This window comes from Micromesistius poutassou (assembly GCF_964030765.1).
Source record: "Micromesistius poutassou genome assembly, chromosome: 4".
In the NCBI taxonomy this organism is placed as follows: domain Eukaryota; kingdom Metazoa; phylum Chordata; class Actinopteri; order Gadiformes; family Gadidae; genus Micromesistius; species Micromesistius poutassou.
In genome coordinates this window covers 20,105,329-20,118,822 of record NC_140274.1, presented here as the reverse complement: position 1 = coordinate 20,118,822, position 13,494 = coordinate 20,105,329, and the positions used below count along the sequence as shown (strand labels likewise).

Sequence of the window (13,494 nt, the reverse complement as noted above, 5' to 3'; positions counted from 1 at the left end):
GGGGGGGGTCTCGCCTGCATGCTGATCGTGCATCTGTGTGGGAAAGGCCTGGGAGCGGCGGCGAGGGGCGAGGGGGGTGGGGTGGCGGGGGTCATTATCACTAACAGGCGGGGGGGATATTGAATTGGCCCAGACAAACGGCCACCGGGACCCCTGATGCGAGGACAATGGAGAGGGGTCAACGGGGTCGCGACCTGTCCTCAGCCACAGACAAGGGGCCCGTCTAGACCGGCCTGGGATTAGGCCGGTCCCTGGAGGCCCGGGGCCCTGGAGGCCCTGGTCGGTTGAGGCTGCGTGCGTTGGCCACAGTCGGCTGGGATTTAGCCTAGAAGGCATCGAATGAAGGTTTCCAAAGGGCGCGCACGGCCTCACATCTGTCATTGCCCTACTTCACATCTTCATTAGGTGTGTGTGTGTGTGTGTGTGTGTGTGTGTGCGCGTGTGCGTGCGCGCGTGTGTGTGTTAATTTGCGAGTGCGCGTGCGCCTGGCCACTCGCCTCCCCAGTGGGGCAGTACAGAATGTCCTATTCTGCGGTGCTTTTTACAGTATGCTCCAGTTCAGTCGGTGTAGCCGGGGTTCAGTTAGCACAGTATGGTGATTTGCATGTTCCCCTGATACACGCGCGCGGGGCCGGCTATCTCCACTCCAAAGAGCTGACTCGCACTGGAAAGTCATGCGATGGGACTTGGGAGGGAGTGGGGGGTGGGGGTGGGGAGCGAATGCTTTTCCTGTTAAAAGTGCGTCTTGTGTAGGCCCAGCGCGCCAGCTTGATTTTTCATTCTCTCGCTACCTCTCCTCCCCCCTCCCCCCCCCCCCCCCCCCTCCCCCCTCCTCCTCCTCCGTGCGCTCCTTCTCTCGTGCACGAAGCAGGCCTCAGGATAGCCCAGGTGGCTCTGCACCTGTTCATGTGTGCTGCTGCACAGTCGCTGCCTGTGCACCTGAGGGCACAGAGCTGCCTGCTCCTCCCGCTGCTGCACCCTCCTGCTCCTCCGCCCTCCTGCTCCACGCCGCCGCCGCCGCCACCGCACGCACCGCTCATTATTCATCCCAGAATTTAATTTATGGCAAACAATGTTGCCGTGTGTGTTTTTCCTCCTCTCTGCGCTTCGGTCACGGCACGGCGGATCTCGGAGCGCTTCTCCCCCTCTCCGTTTTGGGCGCGCAAAAGCCGGGAGTGTCGAGGAGATCCCGTTGTTGACACTGTCCACTTCCCTGACCTGTCCACTCCTTTTGTGTCTTTCAGGATCTAAGGAAACAGGTTGCCCCCTTGCTCAAGAGCTTCCAGGGAGAGGTGAGTGTGTTATTGAGTGTGTGTGTGTGTTTTAGAGTGTGTGCAGTATTGTATTGTATTGACACACTGATAGACTCTGGTGCTCAAACAAAGCCTTCAAACAATGGAGCTCCACGGGCTGCTTGACATTCAGTGACCGTTGGCACCGCGCCACTTCTCTACTCTTTTGGCGGTTTTCGTCCGTGCTCCTAAATCATCTTATTCTCTTTGCTGCTTTCTATCTCCTGTCACCACTCTAGTGCCAATCTCACCCTCCCACACCACTCTCATCTCTCTCTCTCGCTCGCTCTCTCTCTCTCGCTCTCTCTCTCTCTCTCTCTCTCTCTCCATCTCTCTCTCTCTCTTGCTCTCCATCTCCCTCTCTCTCTCTGTCTCCTCTTCCTCCCATCCCTGCTCTTCACTCCCCTCTTCTACCCTCCTCCTCTGTTCATGTTGTGTCCTGTTCACCATGTCCTGTAGCCCGGGGGTGTGTTTAAATTGCATCCTGTGAAGGAGAGCGAAAGCCACCTCAGAACCCTGGCGGGAGCCAATCACATCGCTCCAAATGCTATTTCTTCCAATTTGGCGGAGCTGCATGACTCTGTGGAGCAGTCTTTGTTATTCCTATATTTTTTGTAGGGTGAACCCTACACACACAGCAGTATTTATTTAGATCCCAGGCAACATTTTGTCCAGGGTTTCTACACTGCATGACCTTGGTCATGTGGGGTATTTTTAGTGTGTGTGTGTGTGTGTGTGTGTGTGTGTGTGTGTGTGTGTGTGTGTGTGTGTGTGTGTGTGTGTGTGTGTGTGTGTGTGTGTGTGTGTGTGTGTGTGTGTGTGTGTGTGTGTGTGTGTGTGTGTGAATCCCATTACACACTGCCCCCCCCTCCTGATATCTGGGCTCCATCATTGGGGCCTATTTTGATCATGACTCCCGCTGTCTGGCAGCTATACGTCCCCCGTCCACTCCCCCCCCCCCCCCCCCCCCCCATATGTGGGAGTCAAAGGGCAGGGGGGGAGCCGACCAGGGGCGTCGTCTGGGGGGGGAGGAGTGGGTGGACGTGCAACCCAGCTAACGCTTCCACAGTACGCGCACACACACAGATATACACACACACACACAGATATATGCACACGCAATCAACTAGACAGATAGTGACAGGGCTGCTTTGCCAACAGCCATGGAATATTACAGTTTAACACTGGGCTACTGTGTTACAGTGGTTCCTACGGATAGTGAACATAACAGGTTAACACTGGGCTACTGTGTTACAGTGGTTCCTACGGATAGTGAATATAACAGTTTAACACTGGGCTACTGTGTTACAGTGGTTCCTACGGATAGTGAATATAACAGTTTAACACTGGGCTACTGTGTTACAGTGGTTCCTACGGATAGTGAATATAACAGTTTAACACTGGGCTACTGTGTTACAGTGGTTCCTACGGATAGTGAATATAACAGTTTAACACTGGGCTACTGTGTTACAGTGGTTCCTACGGATAGTGAACATAACAGTTTAACACTGGGCTACTGCGTTACAGTGGTTCCTACAGATAGTGAACATAACAGTTTAACACTGGGCTACTGCGTTACAGTGGTTCCTACGGATAGTGAACATAACAGGTTAACACTGGGCTACTTTGTTACAGTGGTTCCTACAGATAGTGAACATAACAGTTTAACACCGGGCTACCGCGTTACAGTGGTTCCTACAGATAGTGAACATAACAGTTTAACACCGGGCTACCGCGTTACAGTGGTTCCTCTCCTCCACCGAGCGTTACCGTTCAACACAGAGCCAGACCCACCAGTTCTCTATGAGCTGTTGCGGTGGTTCCTCTGGTTCTGCTGACGCTCAGCCCTCTACTTAGGGGAACAGGAATAGTCGTAATATAACCAAAGCGCTGTTGACTTTATCGTCGTTCTCTCTGCTCCACCCCTCTCCCATTGACGCACCTCAACGCACGTGCACACCCAACCCCCGCGCCGGCCCCAGTGCGTCGCGGGTGGTCCCGGAGCGCGGAGAGACGCCTCGCGGAGAGACGCCCCTGTGATGTGCCGAGACGGCGACCCTCAGCCACTCTTATGTTCCCAGGCAGGCCGATCAATCAGGCCGCCATTCAGCGCGGGTGCATGCCGCAGCACGAACTCGCCAGACAAGATGTTATTTAAGCCCTGGTTTTGTTTGCTTACCCCTTGGATGCTTTGATCAAGGACAAGATAGAAGTGTGAGCCACAGTCTGCCCAGATGAAGCCCCGGGCTAGCTCATCCAAAATTAGTTTCGTGGGCTGGCTCCACTCTCACGTCGAGACGAACGCGGAGGCCAAGAACGACAGACGAGGCAAACAAAAGCTAACAAACTCCCGAGTTGTAGCCGAGGGCTCTTGAGATCTGGAGAGACCCCGGGCACACCGGTGACATTGGGATGGAAACGTCCTCCAGTTATTATAATCTCCAATAACGGGACACGGCTCCCTCAAGACCTGGACCCTTTCAGAAGTTACTCTTGTGAACGGGTTATGTTATTGTGAATGGGTGTGCATGCCTTCTGCGTTTGTGGTGGTGGTGGTGGTGTTGTGGCGGGTTCATGTATGTGTGTGTGTGTGTGTGTGTGTGTGTGTGTGCCCGACCATGTGTGTGCGAGTGTGTGTGTTTGTGTGTGCGCCCGTGTGTGAGTGTGTGTGTGTGTGTGTTTCTCGTTTAGTGGTCCTTGTTGGTCCATCGATCAGATAAGCTTTTCCATTATCCCAGGCTTCAGTCTCTGCTTCCCATAGCCTGCCCTTATCAGGCTCCGGTGGGGCCACACACATGCATGCACACACGCACAGGTCAGCCCCGTGCCCTTCACACACCGCGCCTAGATAGGGGCGCCCGGCGCTGCTGACGGATGGTGGCACTAGGTGCTGACGTGTGTGTGTGTGTGTGTGTGTGTGTGTGTGTGTGTGTGTGTGTGTGTGTGTGTGTGTGTGTGTGTGTGTGTGTGTGTGTGTGTGTGTGTGTGTGTGTGTGTGTGTGTGTGTGTGTGTGTGTCTGCGAGTGTGCGCTTGTGTGCAAGTGTGTCTGCGCGTGTGTGTGTGTGTGTGTGTGTGTGTGTGTGTGTGTGTGTGTGTGTGTTTGTCTCTGCATGCACGTGTGTGTGTGTGTGTGTGTGCGTCTGTGCCTGTGTGGGTCTCTGCGAGTGCGTGCGTGCGTGTTGGTATAGCGTTGGTAGGGGGTAGTAGTGTTTGCAATGGCAAGCCCTTGTGCAGCAGCCCACTGATACTGGCGAGGTATAATTTGTGTGTTGCCTGGTGTCACTAAGCTGTGTGTATATGTAAGGGGAGAGCGGGGCGGGGAGCCTTAATGCCAGTTCTTTAAAGAGCGGCCCGGGGGCAGGCGCGGTGTGTGTGTGTCTGTGTGTGTGTGTGGAGAGAGAGGCTGGGTGGTCGTCTAATGGCTCTGGTCCTTCAGTTAACCTGCTGCCTCTAACTGTAGGGTGTGTCCTACATTAAACGTCTATTTCCTGCCTCCCATGCTGCGCTATATAAAGCCGGCTGTACCACTGACCTTGGCCCAGTCATTCTGCCGTCGCACTGCTCCCCACCGCCAACGCACCCCCGCTGCCTTTGTGTAGGCGTGTGTGCGCTCGTTGGGGGGGGGGGGGGAGGGGGGGTGGTGGTGGGAGGTGGGAGGTGGGAGTGTGTGTGCGTGTGTGTGTGTCTGTGTGGGAGATGCCTGTGTCCGAAGAATGGCTGTCCGTGTTATTCTACGGTTATTAATGGTCGTACTCTGAACCCTTTCATTATGTCCCGCCTCCTTTAGTGTCATCTCTCCCTGTCTCTCACACGCATGCATGCATGCATGCATACACACACGCACACACACACACACGCACAGGAACACACACACACACACACACAGGAACACACGCACACACAGGAACACACACACACACACACACACACACACACACACACAGGAACACACGCACACACAGGACCACACGCACACACACATACACAGGAACACACACGCACGCACGCAAAAGCGCGCACACACACACACACACACAGGAACACACACACACTCACTCACTCTTATTCTAATGTTGCTGTGTTAAAGCTATTAGCGGACTGCATCTGTAATCCCCCATTAGTGGCCCCTCTGTTGGGGCCCGCTGTCCCTCAGCACAGGAAGTCCTGGTAGGAGCGCGACACGGGGGTCAGAGCCGGCCCGGGTGTTACGGTACACTTCTGTTTGAGTTCCGCCAAACAAAGCCCTGTGCATCCCAGGGACATGCAAAGTTAGCACATGTACGCCCGACGCAAGTGGAAAATCATGAGGGGGGGGGGGGGGGGGGGGGAGGGAGGGTTGGAGAGAGGGACAGAAGGGAGGGAGGGAGGGAGGGTTGGAGAGAGGGACGGGAGGGAGGGAGGGTTGGAGAGGGGGAAGGGAGGGAGTGAGGGAGGGAGTGAGGGAGGGAGGGTTGGAGAGAGAGAGGGACGGAAGGGAGGGAGGGAGGGAGGGAGGGTTGGAGAGAGGGACGGAAGGGAGGGAGGGAGGGAGGGTTGGAGAGGGAGGGAGGGAGGGGGGGAGGGGGGAGAGAGAGAGAGACAGCAAAACCAACTGTGTTGGGAGAAAAAAACTGGGTGAGATAATGTGGGAGGGAGACACGGACAGACGGGTTTGAGGCGAGCGAACGAGGGGTGCTGGCACCAGCCTACTCAGCGCCAGATGTTTTGCGGCTAAAACGCGAGCAGGGAATCAAAGCCATGGAAGGAGATTTATTAGGTTCCCATAGGAGGCCAGGCAGTATTACATGTAGCCCACTCTGTTTACAGTGGCAGCAACCCTTAAACCACCCATCCACTACACTACTGGCTTGGCCAGGAATGTGAAGACTTTATATTTGGACTTTTATAGGCTTTTGTTTTGTGTTCTTTTTTTCCCCCCCCCAATTTTCTCTGGGTTACTGTGCTGGACAGAAACACAAGGCGGGGGATCCAGGCCAGTTCAGTAGCAGCAGCATCGCTGCAACATCTGCTTCTGCCTGCTTCGAGCCGGCTCTTTCCTTTTTTCCCCCCCCCCCCCTCCCTCCTATTGCAATTGTTCTTAGCTTAGTCTCTTTGTCGATGGCTTACGCTGTTCTGTCAGAGAGCCGGGGTTATTCCAGTTTTTTTTTTTGTTTGCGGTGACGCTGTGTGAGCATCGACAACCCTCATGAAAAGTTGGGTGTTCACAGTATGGATGGGTGCTAGATTAATCTCCTATAGATCCGTTCTAATGCCCGCGTCCATTTCAATAACGTCGGCCCTGGAATGCGCGGCTGGCTCTGCTAATGGCCGCCGCCGGTAATGGATCCGCGCGGCGCGCCGGCGGAATAATCTAGGCCTGCTGTGACGGGGAGGAGCGGGCCAGCTGTTTAATGATGTCAGCGCTCCGAGGGACACTGTGGCACGCCCGCGCGCACACGCACGCGTACATACACACACACACACACGCACGCGTGTACGCGCACACATACACACTCGTATAAACACATTCACACACACACACGTACACACTCATACACGCACATGCACACATACTCACACGCACGTGCGCACGCACATACATACATACATACATACATACATACACACACGCATACATACACACATTTACAAACACACACATTTACACACGCACGCATGCACTAATACACACACACGGCTAGACACACAACCAGATGTGAACACGCTGACGTGTGCGGGCAGCGTTCCTTATCCATCGTCGGCTGAACAGCTGAGACGGTTCAAGGCAGAGGAAACACCGACCGCCATGACAGGTCCCCCACTGCTGCAGCACGGGGCGGGCGGGGGGGGCGGGCAGGGGGGGGGTGGGGGGGCCGGGCAGGGGGGGGCCGGGCGGGGGGCCAGCAAGACAGGAATGCTCAGTGTGTCTCTCTCTGTCTCTCTCTCCTTGACTCACTGGTTCTCCCTTGTCCCATTCCCTGTCTCTATCTGTCTCTCTCTCATTGTATGTCTGTCTCTCTCTCGTCACTCTCTCTCTCCCTCTCTCTCCCTTGTCCCTTTCTCTGTGTCTCTCTCTCCTTGTCGGTCTCTCTCTCTGTCTCAGTCTCTCTGTCTCTCTCTCTGTCTCTTTCTCCCTTCTCTGCCTCTGTCTCTCTCTCTCTCTCTCCCTTCTCACTCTGTCTCTGTCTCTCCATCCCTCTCTCCCTGTCCCCCCTCTCTCTCTCTCCCTCTGAGGGGGGTGGGGGGGGGCCCAGAGTATGGATGTGACATTCAGACGGGCGACGCTTTATCTCACGCTGCCTGTCCTCCTCTCCCCGCTCAGATCGATGCGTTGAGTAAAAGAAGTAAAGAAGCAGAAGCCGCCTTCTTGACCGTCTACAAGAAACTAATCGATGTCCCAGGTAAGATAAATGTATTGTGTGTGTGTGTGTGTGCGTGCCTGTGTGTATTTGTGTATTTGTAGGCGTGTGACCCTATTTGTAGGCGTGTGACCCTAACCCTGGCGGGAGTGGGGGACACGCCTGGAGGGAGAGGGGGGACACGCCTGGAGGGAGAGGGGGGACACGCCTGGAGGGAGAGGGGGGACACGCCTGGAGGGAGAGGGGGGACACGCCTGGAGGGAGAGGGGGGACACGCCTGGAGAGGAGAGGGGGGACACGGCTGATCCGGCAGCAGGGGGGGGAAGAGAAACGGCGGCGCACACCAGCGACACCCCCTCTGGTTCTCCTTCACCGTGCACCCAGGCGTGTGTAACGCCTTAATATGTCCCCGCGAGGCCCCCACCCCGAGAGGGCCCGAGCAGAAGGATGCGTCTCGGACACGGATGACAAACTCGCCCGGGATTGGCTGCCGGGGAGGAGGAGGAGGAGGAGGGGGAGGAGGAGGGGGAGGAGGAGGGGGAGGGGGAGTGAAGAGGGAGGAGGAGGTGGCGTGCACCAATGTACAGAACACAGTCACATCGGCGCGGGTGAGGTGGCTGTTTATTTTAAACAGAGCCGGGCCCTGGAGGGCTGCGTACGTAGAAACCAGAGCGCAGCCGAGTTCATGTATAGCGTAAGGAGGTCGCGGCGGCCCCGTGAGAATAGACCTACAGTAATATCTTTGGATTGTACTGCTCCCAATAAGTCAGCGCCAGGCCTGACGGGGCTATTCTTAACTCGCAGCGAGACAATGATGTAATGCCCACTGCGCACGCTCTCTCACACACACACGCACACACACATGCTCAGACACACACACACGCGCGCGCGCACGCTTACGTACGCTCACACACACACGCGCGCACGCACGCACGCGTACACACACACACACACACGCGCATGTGCACGCTCAAACACACACACCCACAGACACATGATCAGACACACACGCACACCCGCACACACAGAGACACACACACACACACACACACACACACACACACACACACACTCAGACACACACAGACACACGCACGCGGCCAGAGGAGTGACTAATGCAGCAGTCTGGAAAGAGGAAACAGTGTGTTTTGTTCTGTCTTCCATCAGCGCGGGGCCTGGTTAGTCAGTGTGCTGGCCTCAGATTAAATGTGTCTGGCTGCGGCGTGGAGCTCGAGCGGGCCCAGCACTCACACTGCTGTTAGCGGCCGCGCTCGATCTGGGAAGGAGCCCCGCTGAAGGACAGAGGCTCGATAAGAACCACACAAAGTTGATTTCCAAGGGCAGCCGGGCAGATAGGGTGTCCGAGTGGAGGCTGCTTGTATTGTGCGTGCCAGAGTGGGAGAGTCCACACACACACACACACACGCACACAAGCCTCTGTGTGTGTGTGTGTGTGTGTGTGTGTGTCTCTGTCTGTGTGTGTGTGTGTGTGTGTGTGTGTGCTCAGCGTTTCACCTTGACAACATCAAATCAGCATGAAATTCCCCAATCGCGCCATGCTGATCTGCCATTAGCATAGTTAAGATATCTTACTGCGTCAGACATGGCACACACACACACACGCACACACACACACACACACGCACACACACACAGGGGGGGTGGGGGGGGGTGCTCTCACCCCCAGCTGTAAGCTGTCAGTCTCTCTTATCGGTACACACACACACACAAACTGCTCTCTTAGCTGGCATGCGGATGAGCGTGGCCCGAGTCTCTTGGCGGCCTGTCACCAGCCTGCCACCCATGAGCACCAATCAGTTGTGATTGGTCTGACTGACAGGCCTCTCGCCACCACCCTGACAGACAGCCCAGCTGTGTGTGTGTGTGTGTGTGTGTGTGTGTCTGTGTCTGTGTGTGTGTGTGTCAAGAGAGAACCTGTGGAAAGTTCCCCAGTCTCTCTCTCTCTCTCTCTCTCTGTATTCTGTCCCCTTTGATTCCTCCGTGGTTTTGTCGTCGTCAGCCCCTCCCCCCCCCCCCCCCCCTCCGCCTCGTCTGCTATCCCGCCTCGTCGCGTTGCGGCCGCGTATCAAAGTCGACCATTTTGTGTTAATCGGGGCCCTGTGATCTGTGTTTGTGCGCGTCGCGTCTCTGTTGTTCTTTCATTGTGTCTTCTGTCTTCCCGCGCGCCAAGTTCCCACTCTGTGCGCCGCGATGCTCATTTCATGGCAGGGCTGATTGTGTGGTTCTGTTGTAATAAAGTCTCACAGCTGGCCTTGCTCTTTTTGAAGTGTGTGTGTGTGTGTGTGTGTGTGTGTGTGTGTGTGTGTGTGTGTGTGTGTGTGTGTGTGTGTGTGTGTGTGTGTGTGTGTGTGTGTGTGTGTGTGTGTGTGTGTGTGTGTGTGTCTGTGCGTGTGTATACGCAGTTGTCTGCGTGAAGGTATAACTTGTGCTACTGTGTCACCACCAGTCCAATAATCCGAGGATTCTCTGTGGGCCTCTGCTAAAGAGAGTTTGCTGGGACCAATAAACTCTTTTGTTATTAAAAGGATACTGTGAGTAGCAAATGATCCCCAACAAACTCTTATTATTATTATTACGTTTATATAGAGAATTATGAAAGTGATATGAGCAACAAAAATACACAAAGGCAAATCCATAACTCCAGTGCATCCATAATAAAAGGAAAGCTGAATTGCACCTCTATTCCCTCTGCTAGGGATTGCTCAACGGCACTTTGGCGGGGATGATTCCCACAGAGCCTGTTGAGTCTTGGTCATCCTTACCCGAGTCTGTGACGCTGTGGAGAGCCAGGTTTAACAGGAAGTGTGTGTGTGTGTGTCTCTGTGTGTGTGTGTGTGTGTGTGTGTGTGTGTGTGTCTCTGTGTGTGTGCGTGTGCGTCCCCAGACCCCGTCCCGGTGCTGGAGCTCACCCAGCAGCTGCAGCTGAAGCTCCAGAGGATGCACGACATCGAGACGGAGAACGCCAAGCTCCGAGAGACGCTGGAGGACTACAACAAGGAGTTCGCCGAGGTCAAGAACCAAGGTCAGTCGCATTGGCAGACACACACACACACACACACACACACACACACACACACACACCTACGCACGCACGCACGCACGCACGCACGCAGAAACACGTAAGCTAACACACACACAGACACACGCACAAACGCACACACACGCACACACCTACACCTACACACAGGCATGCACACACCTACACAGGCAAGCACACACACACCTACACATACCTGCGTGCGTGCGTGTGTTTTAATCCGTGCGTGTGGGTTTGCATGTGTTTGTATTTGCATTTATGAGGGCACTTCTCTCCAGGCGAGCAAGTTCCGGTCCGTGTTTATTTGTGTGTTTTTGTGCGAGCGCGTGTGTTTTTATTTGTGCGCGTGCGTACCTTGAGTCGCGATGGCTCCACGGCACACAGGGCGGGCGCTCGGCCCGGGGGGAGGGGGGGGTGCTCCAGGTGCTAATACCCAGTGGATGAGTTTGTTGTCACGGTGACGAGAGCTCCTTTACCTCCCCCCCCCCTTCCCCCGAGGAGACGGCTGCCGGGGTATCGTTCCAGAAGCACCTTTTGTTAATCACGCCGAAAGAGACGTCACACGCTCCTCTAGCTCCAGGTCCCCAGAACGGGGGGGAAGGCAGAGTGAGAGATCCTCACCGGGAGCCGTGGTGTGACGAATGGGAAACGACAGGGCAGGACTCGCTGTTAGGAGGGATGAAGTGAACTGCCAGGAATGATGGGAGAGGAGAGAGTGGGGAGCGATACCAGCAGCTCATATCAGAGCAGGAGGGAGGCCGGGGGGGGGGTGGGGGGGAGAGAGCAGGGGCAATGTTTTGGAATCCCCCACCAGCACTACCCCCCCCACCCCCCACACACACCCCCGCCCCGCCACGCAATTTAATTGGAACGGCTCGATACCGGCAGAGTTCTATTCTGCCATTGATTTTTCGGTTCCCCCATCTTTTATTCTTCCTTCCTGCCTCAGTGGAGGGGGGGGGGGGATATTTTAACCCCAAAACACAGTGGAACTCCCGCTCCCGGAACACACACACACACACACACACACACACGTGCACAGAGACGCACGTGTACAGGCGCAATACAGGGGCCATTGATCCCCGCAACCTAAATGTTTAAAGTTCAGTTAGGCAGTTAAGAGGTAAGAGGGCTCTGAGGGGACTCTCCTCTATTGATTATGTGTCAGGGCCGTGAGACTAGAGTTTAAATCACACACACACACACACACACACACACACACACACACACACACACACACACACACACGGTGCTAAGAGCTCTCAGTCAAAGGCGGCGAGCAGCAGCAGCAGTTCTCTTTATCTTTGTCTCACTCACTTATATCTTCCTCCCCGACGCGCGCAGGCCTATTTATTAGGCCGGTAATGTGTGAGATTTATTTCAGGCTCCCCCGTACGGAGCTGAGCCGTCAGCGGGTTACGGGTTTCAACACAAGCGCACAACTAACGCGTACAGTGTACCGACTGGGAATCGATCGGAGGATTATATTTATACTATGGAAACACTATATAGCACAGGGTTGGTCTGCATGGAGGAGCCGAGGAGGAGCCGAGGAGCCCTGGGAGGGTGAAACACTGCGGTCTGATCGTTAACCACTGATCACTTGTTTCACGTCCCGTATCACTTTGTTGTGTCGTCTCACTCCCGGTGTCTCACTCCCGGTGTCTGGTCCGCCTGTCTTCCTCCAGAGGTGACCATCAAGTCGTTGAAGGAGAAGATCCGGGAGTATGAGCAGTCCATGAAGAACCAGGCGGAGAACCTGGCCCAGGAGAAGCAGCAGCAGCTCCACCATGACTATGCAGAGAAGGAGAGGTGTGTGTGTGTGTGTCTGTGTGCGTCTGCTTTCTGTGTGTATGTCTGCTTTCTGTTTGTCCCCCTCTCTCCCGCTCACTCTTAAATCATGCTGATTTAGTTCAGCATTCTCCTAATCCATTTTATTTATTATTATATCATATTATTTATCTATTTTGGTTCATTTGAATCGTATTGTTAGGCAGCTTGTATTGAAATTTTGCACAAACAGCGCTATACAAATAAAGTTAGATTTGATTTGAACTAAAGCAGAACGTGGGCGCCAGGTCAGATGTTCAGTGACGCCGCGGTGTGTTACGGAGCACAAGTGGTCCTCGTGTTTGTGATGTCATTGTGAATGGGCTTTGGAGGTGCACCTTCATCGCCATCAACGCAGGATTTCTATTTAAGCACTGTTATTTCTGACTCTGTCTCTTGACGTGAAGCGGGCGGCCAACCGGCTTTTAGTAAAGGCATATTATTGTAGAGTGTGATAGACAGGAAGGTATGGGAGACAGAGGGGAAGACATGCAGCAAAGGACCACGCAGGAATCGAACCCGGGTCGCTGCGGTAAGGACCGGGCCTCAGCGGTACGCGCTCAACAGCCCCTCAAAAGGCATTCAACTTTAATGAAGGGACGTCGTATTGTGTGGCGTGTGTCCTGTGATCAGAGGGTTTGACGCGGGCGGTGTGATTAAAAAGGAGCATGCTGGGACCAAAGGGCGAGCTTCTATAGGACCGAGGTGCATGTTCACAGGTGGACCGAGGGGGCGTTTCAGAGGTGAAGCTGACTCATTCAGGAGGGGCTGGCGGATGTTTCCTCTTCATCCAGTCCTTAAGTTCTTAAGCCCTGAGCTTAATCCACACTCTGACAAGGTAGAACTTACTGTATATACAACTTCTACTTTGTCAGAGTGTGGATTCTCCTGAAGATGTGATTTCATTTAAAAACACAGAATATATTCTGTTTTTAAATTAAATCACGTCTTCATAGATATAAACTCATCTAATCA

At 54.6% G+C, this 13,494-nt stretch overlaps 1 protein-coding gene across 1 annotated transcript in view; it reads left to right on the top strand.

The window, feature by feature from the left end:
• Window positions 1–12,704, top strand: part of LOC311341801 (protein CASP-like) — a 32,024-nt gene extending 19,320 nt beyond the window's left edge. Inside the window, exons 3-6 of the mRNA XM_084466612.1 lie at window positions 1,245–1,292; window positions 7,595–7,673; window positions 10,537–10,674; window positions 12,378–12,704. Coding sequence (XP_084322738.1) covers window positions 1,245–1,292; window positions 7,595–7,673; window positions 10,537–10,674; window positions 12,378–12,586 — 474 coding nt within the window. The 3' untranslated portion in view covers window positions 12,587–12,704. The remainder of the gene's footprint in view (window positions 1–1,244; window positions 1,293–7,594; window positions 7,674–10,536; window positions 10,675–12,377) is intronic.
• The last annotated feature ends 790 nt before the right edge of the window (window positions 12,705–13,494 follow it).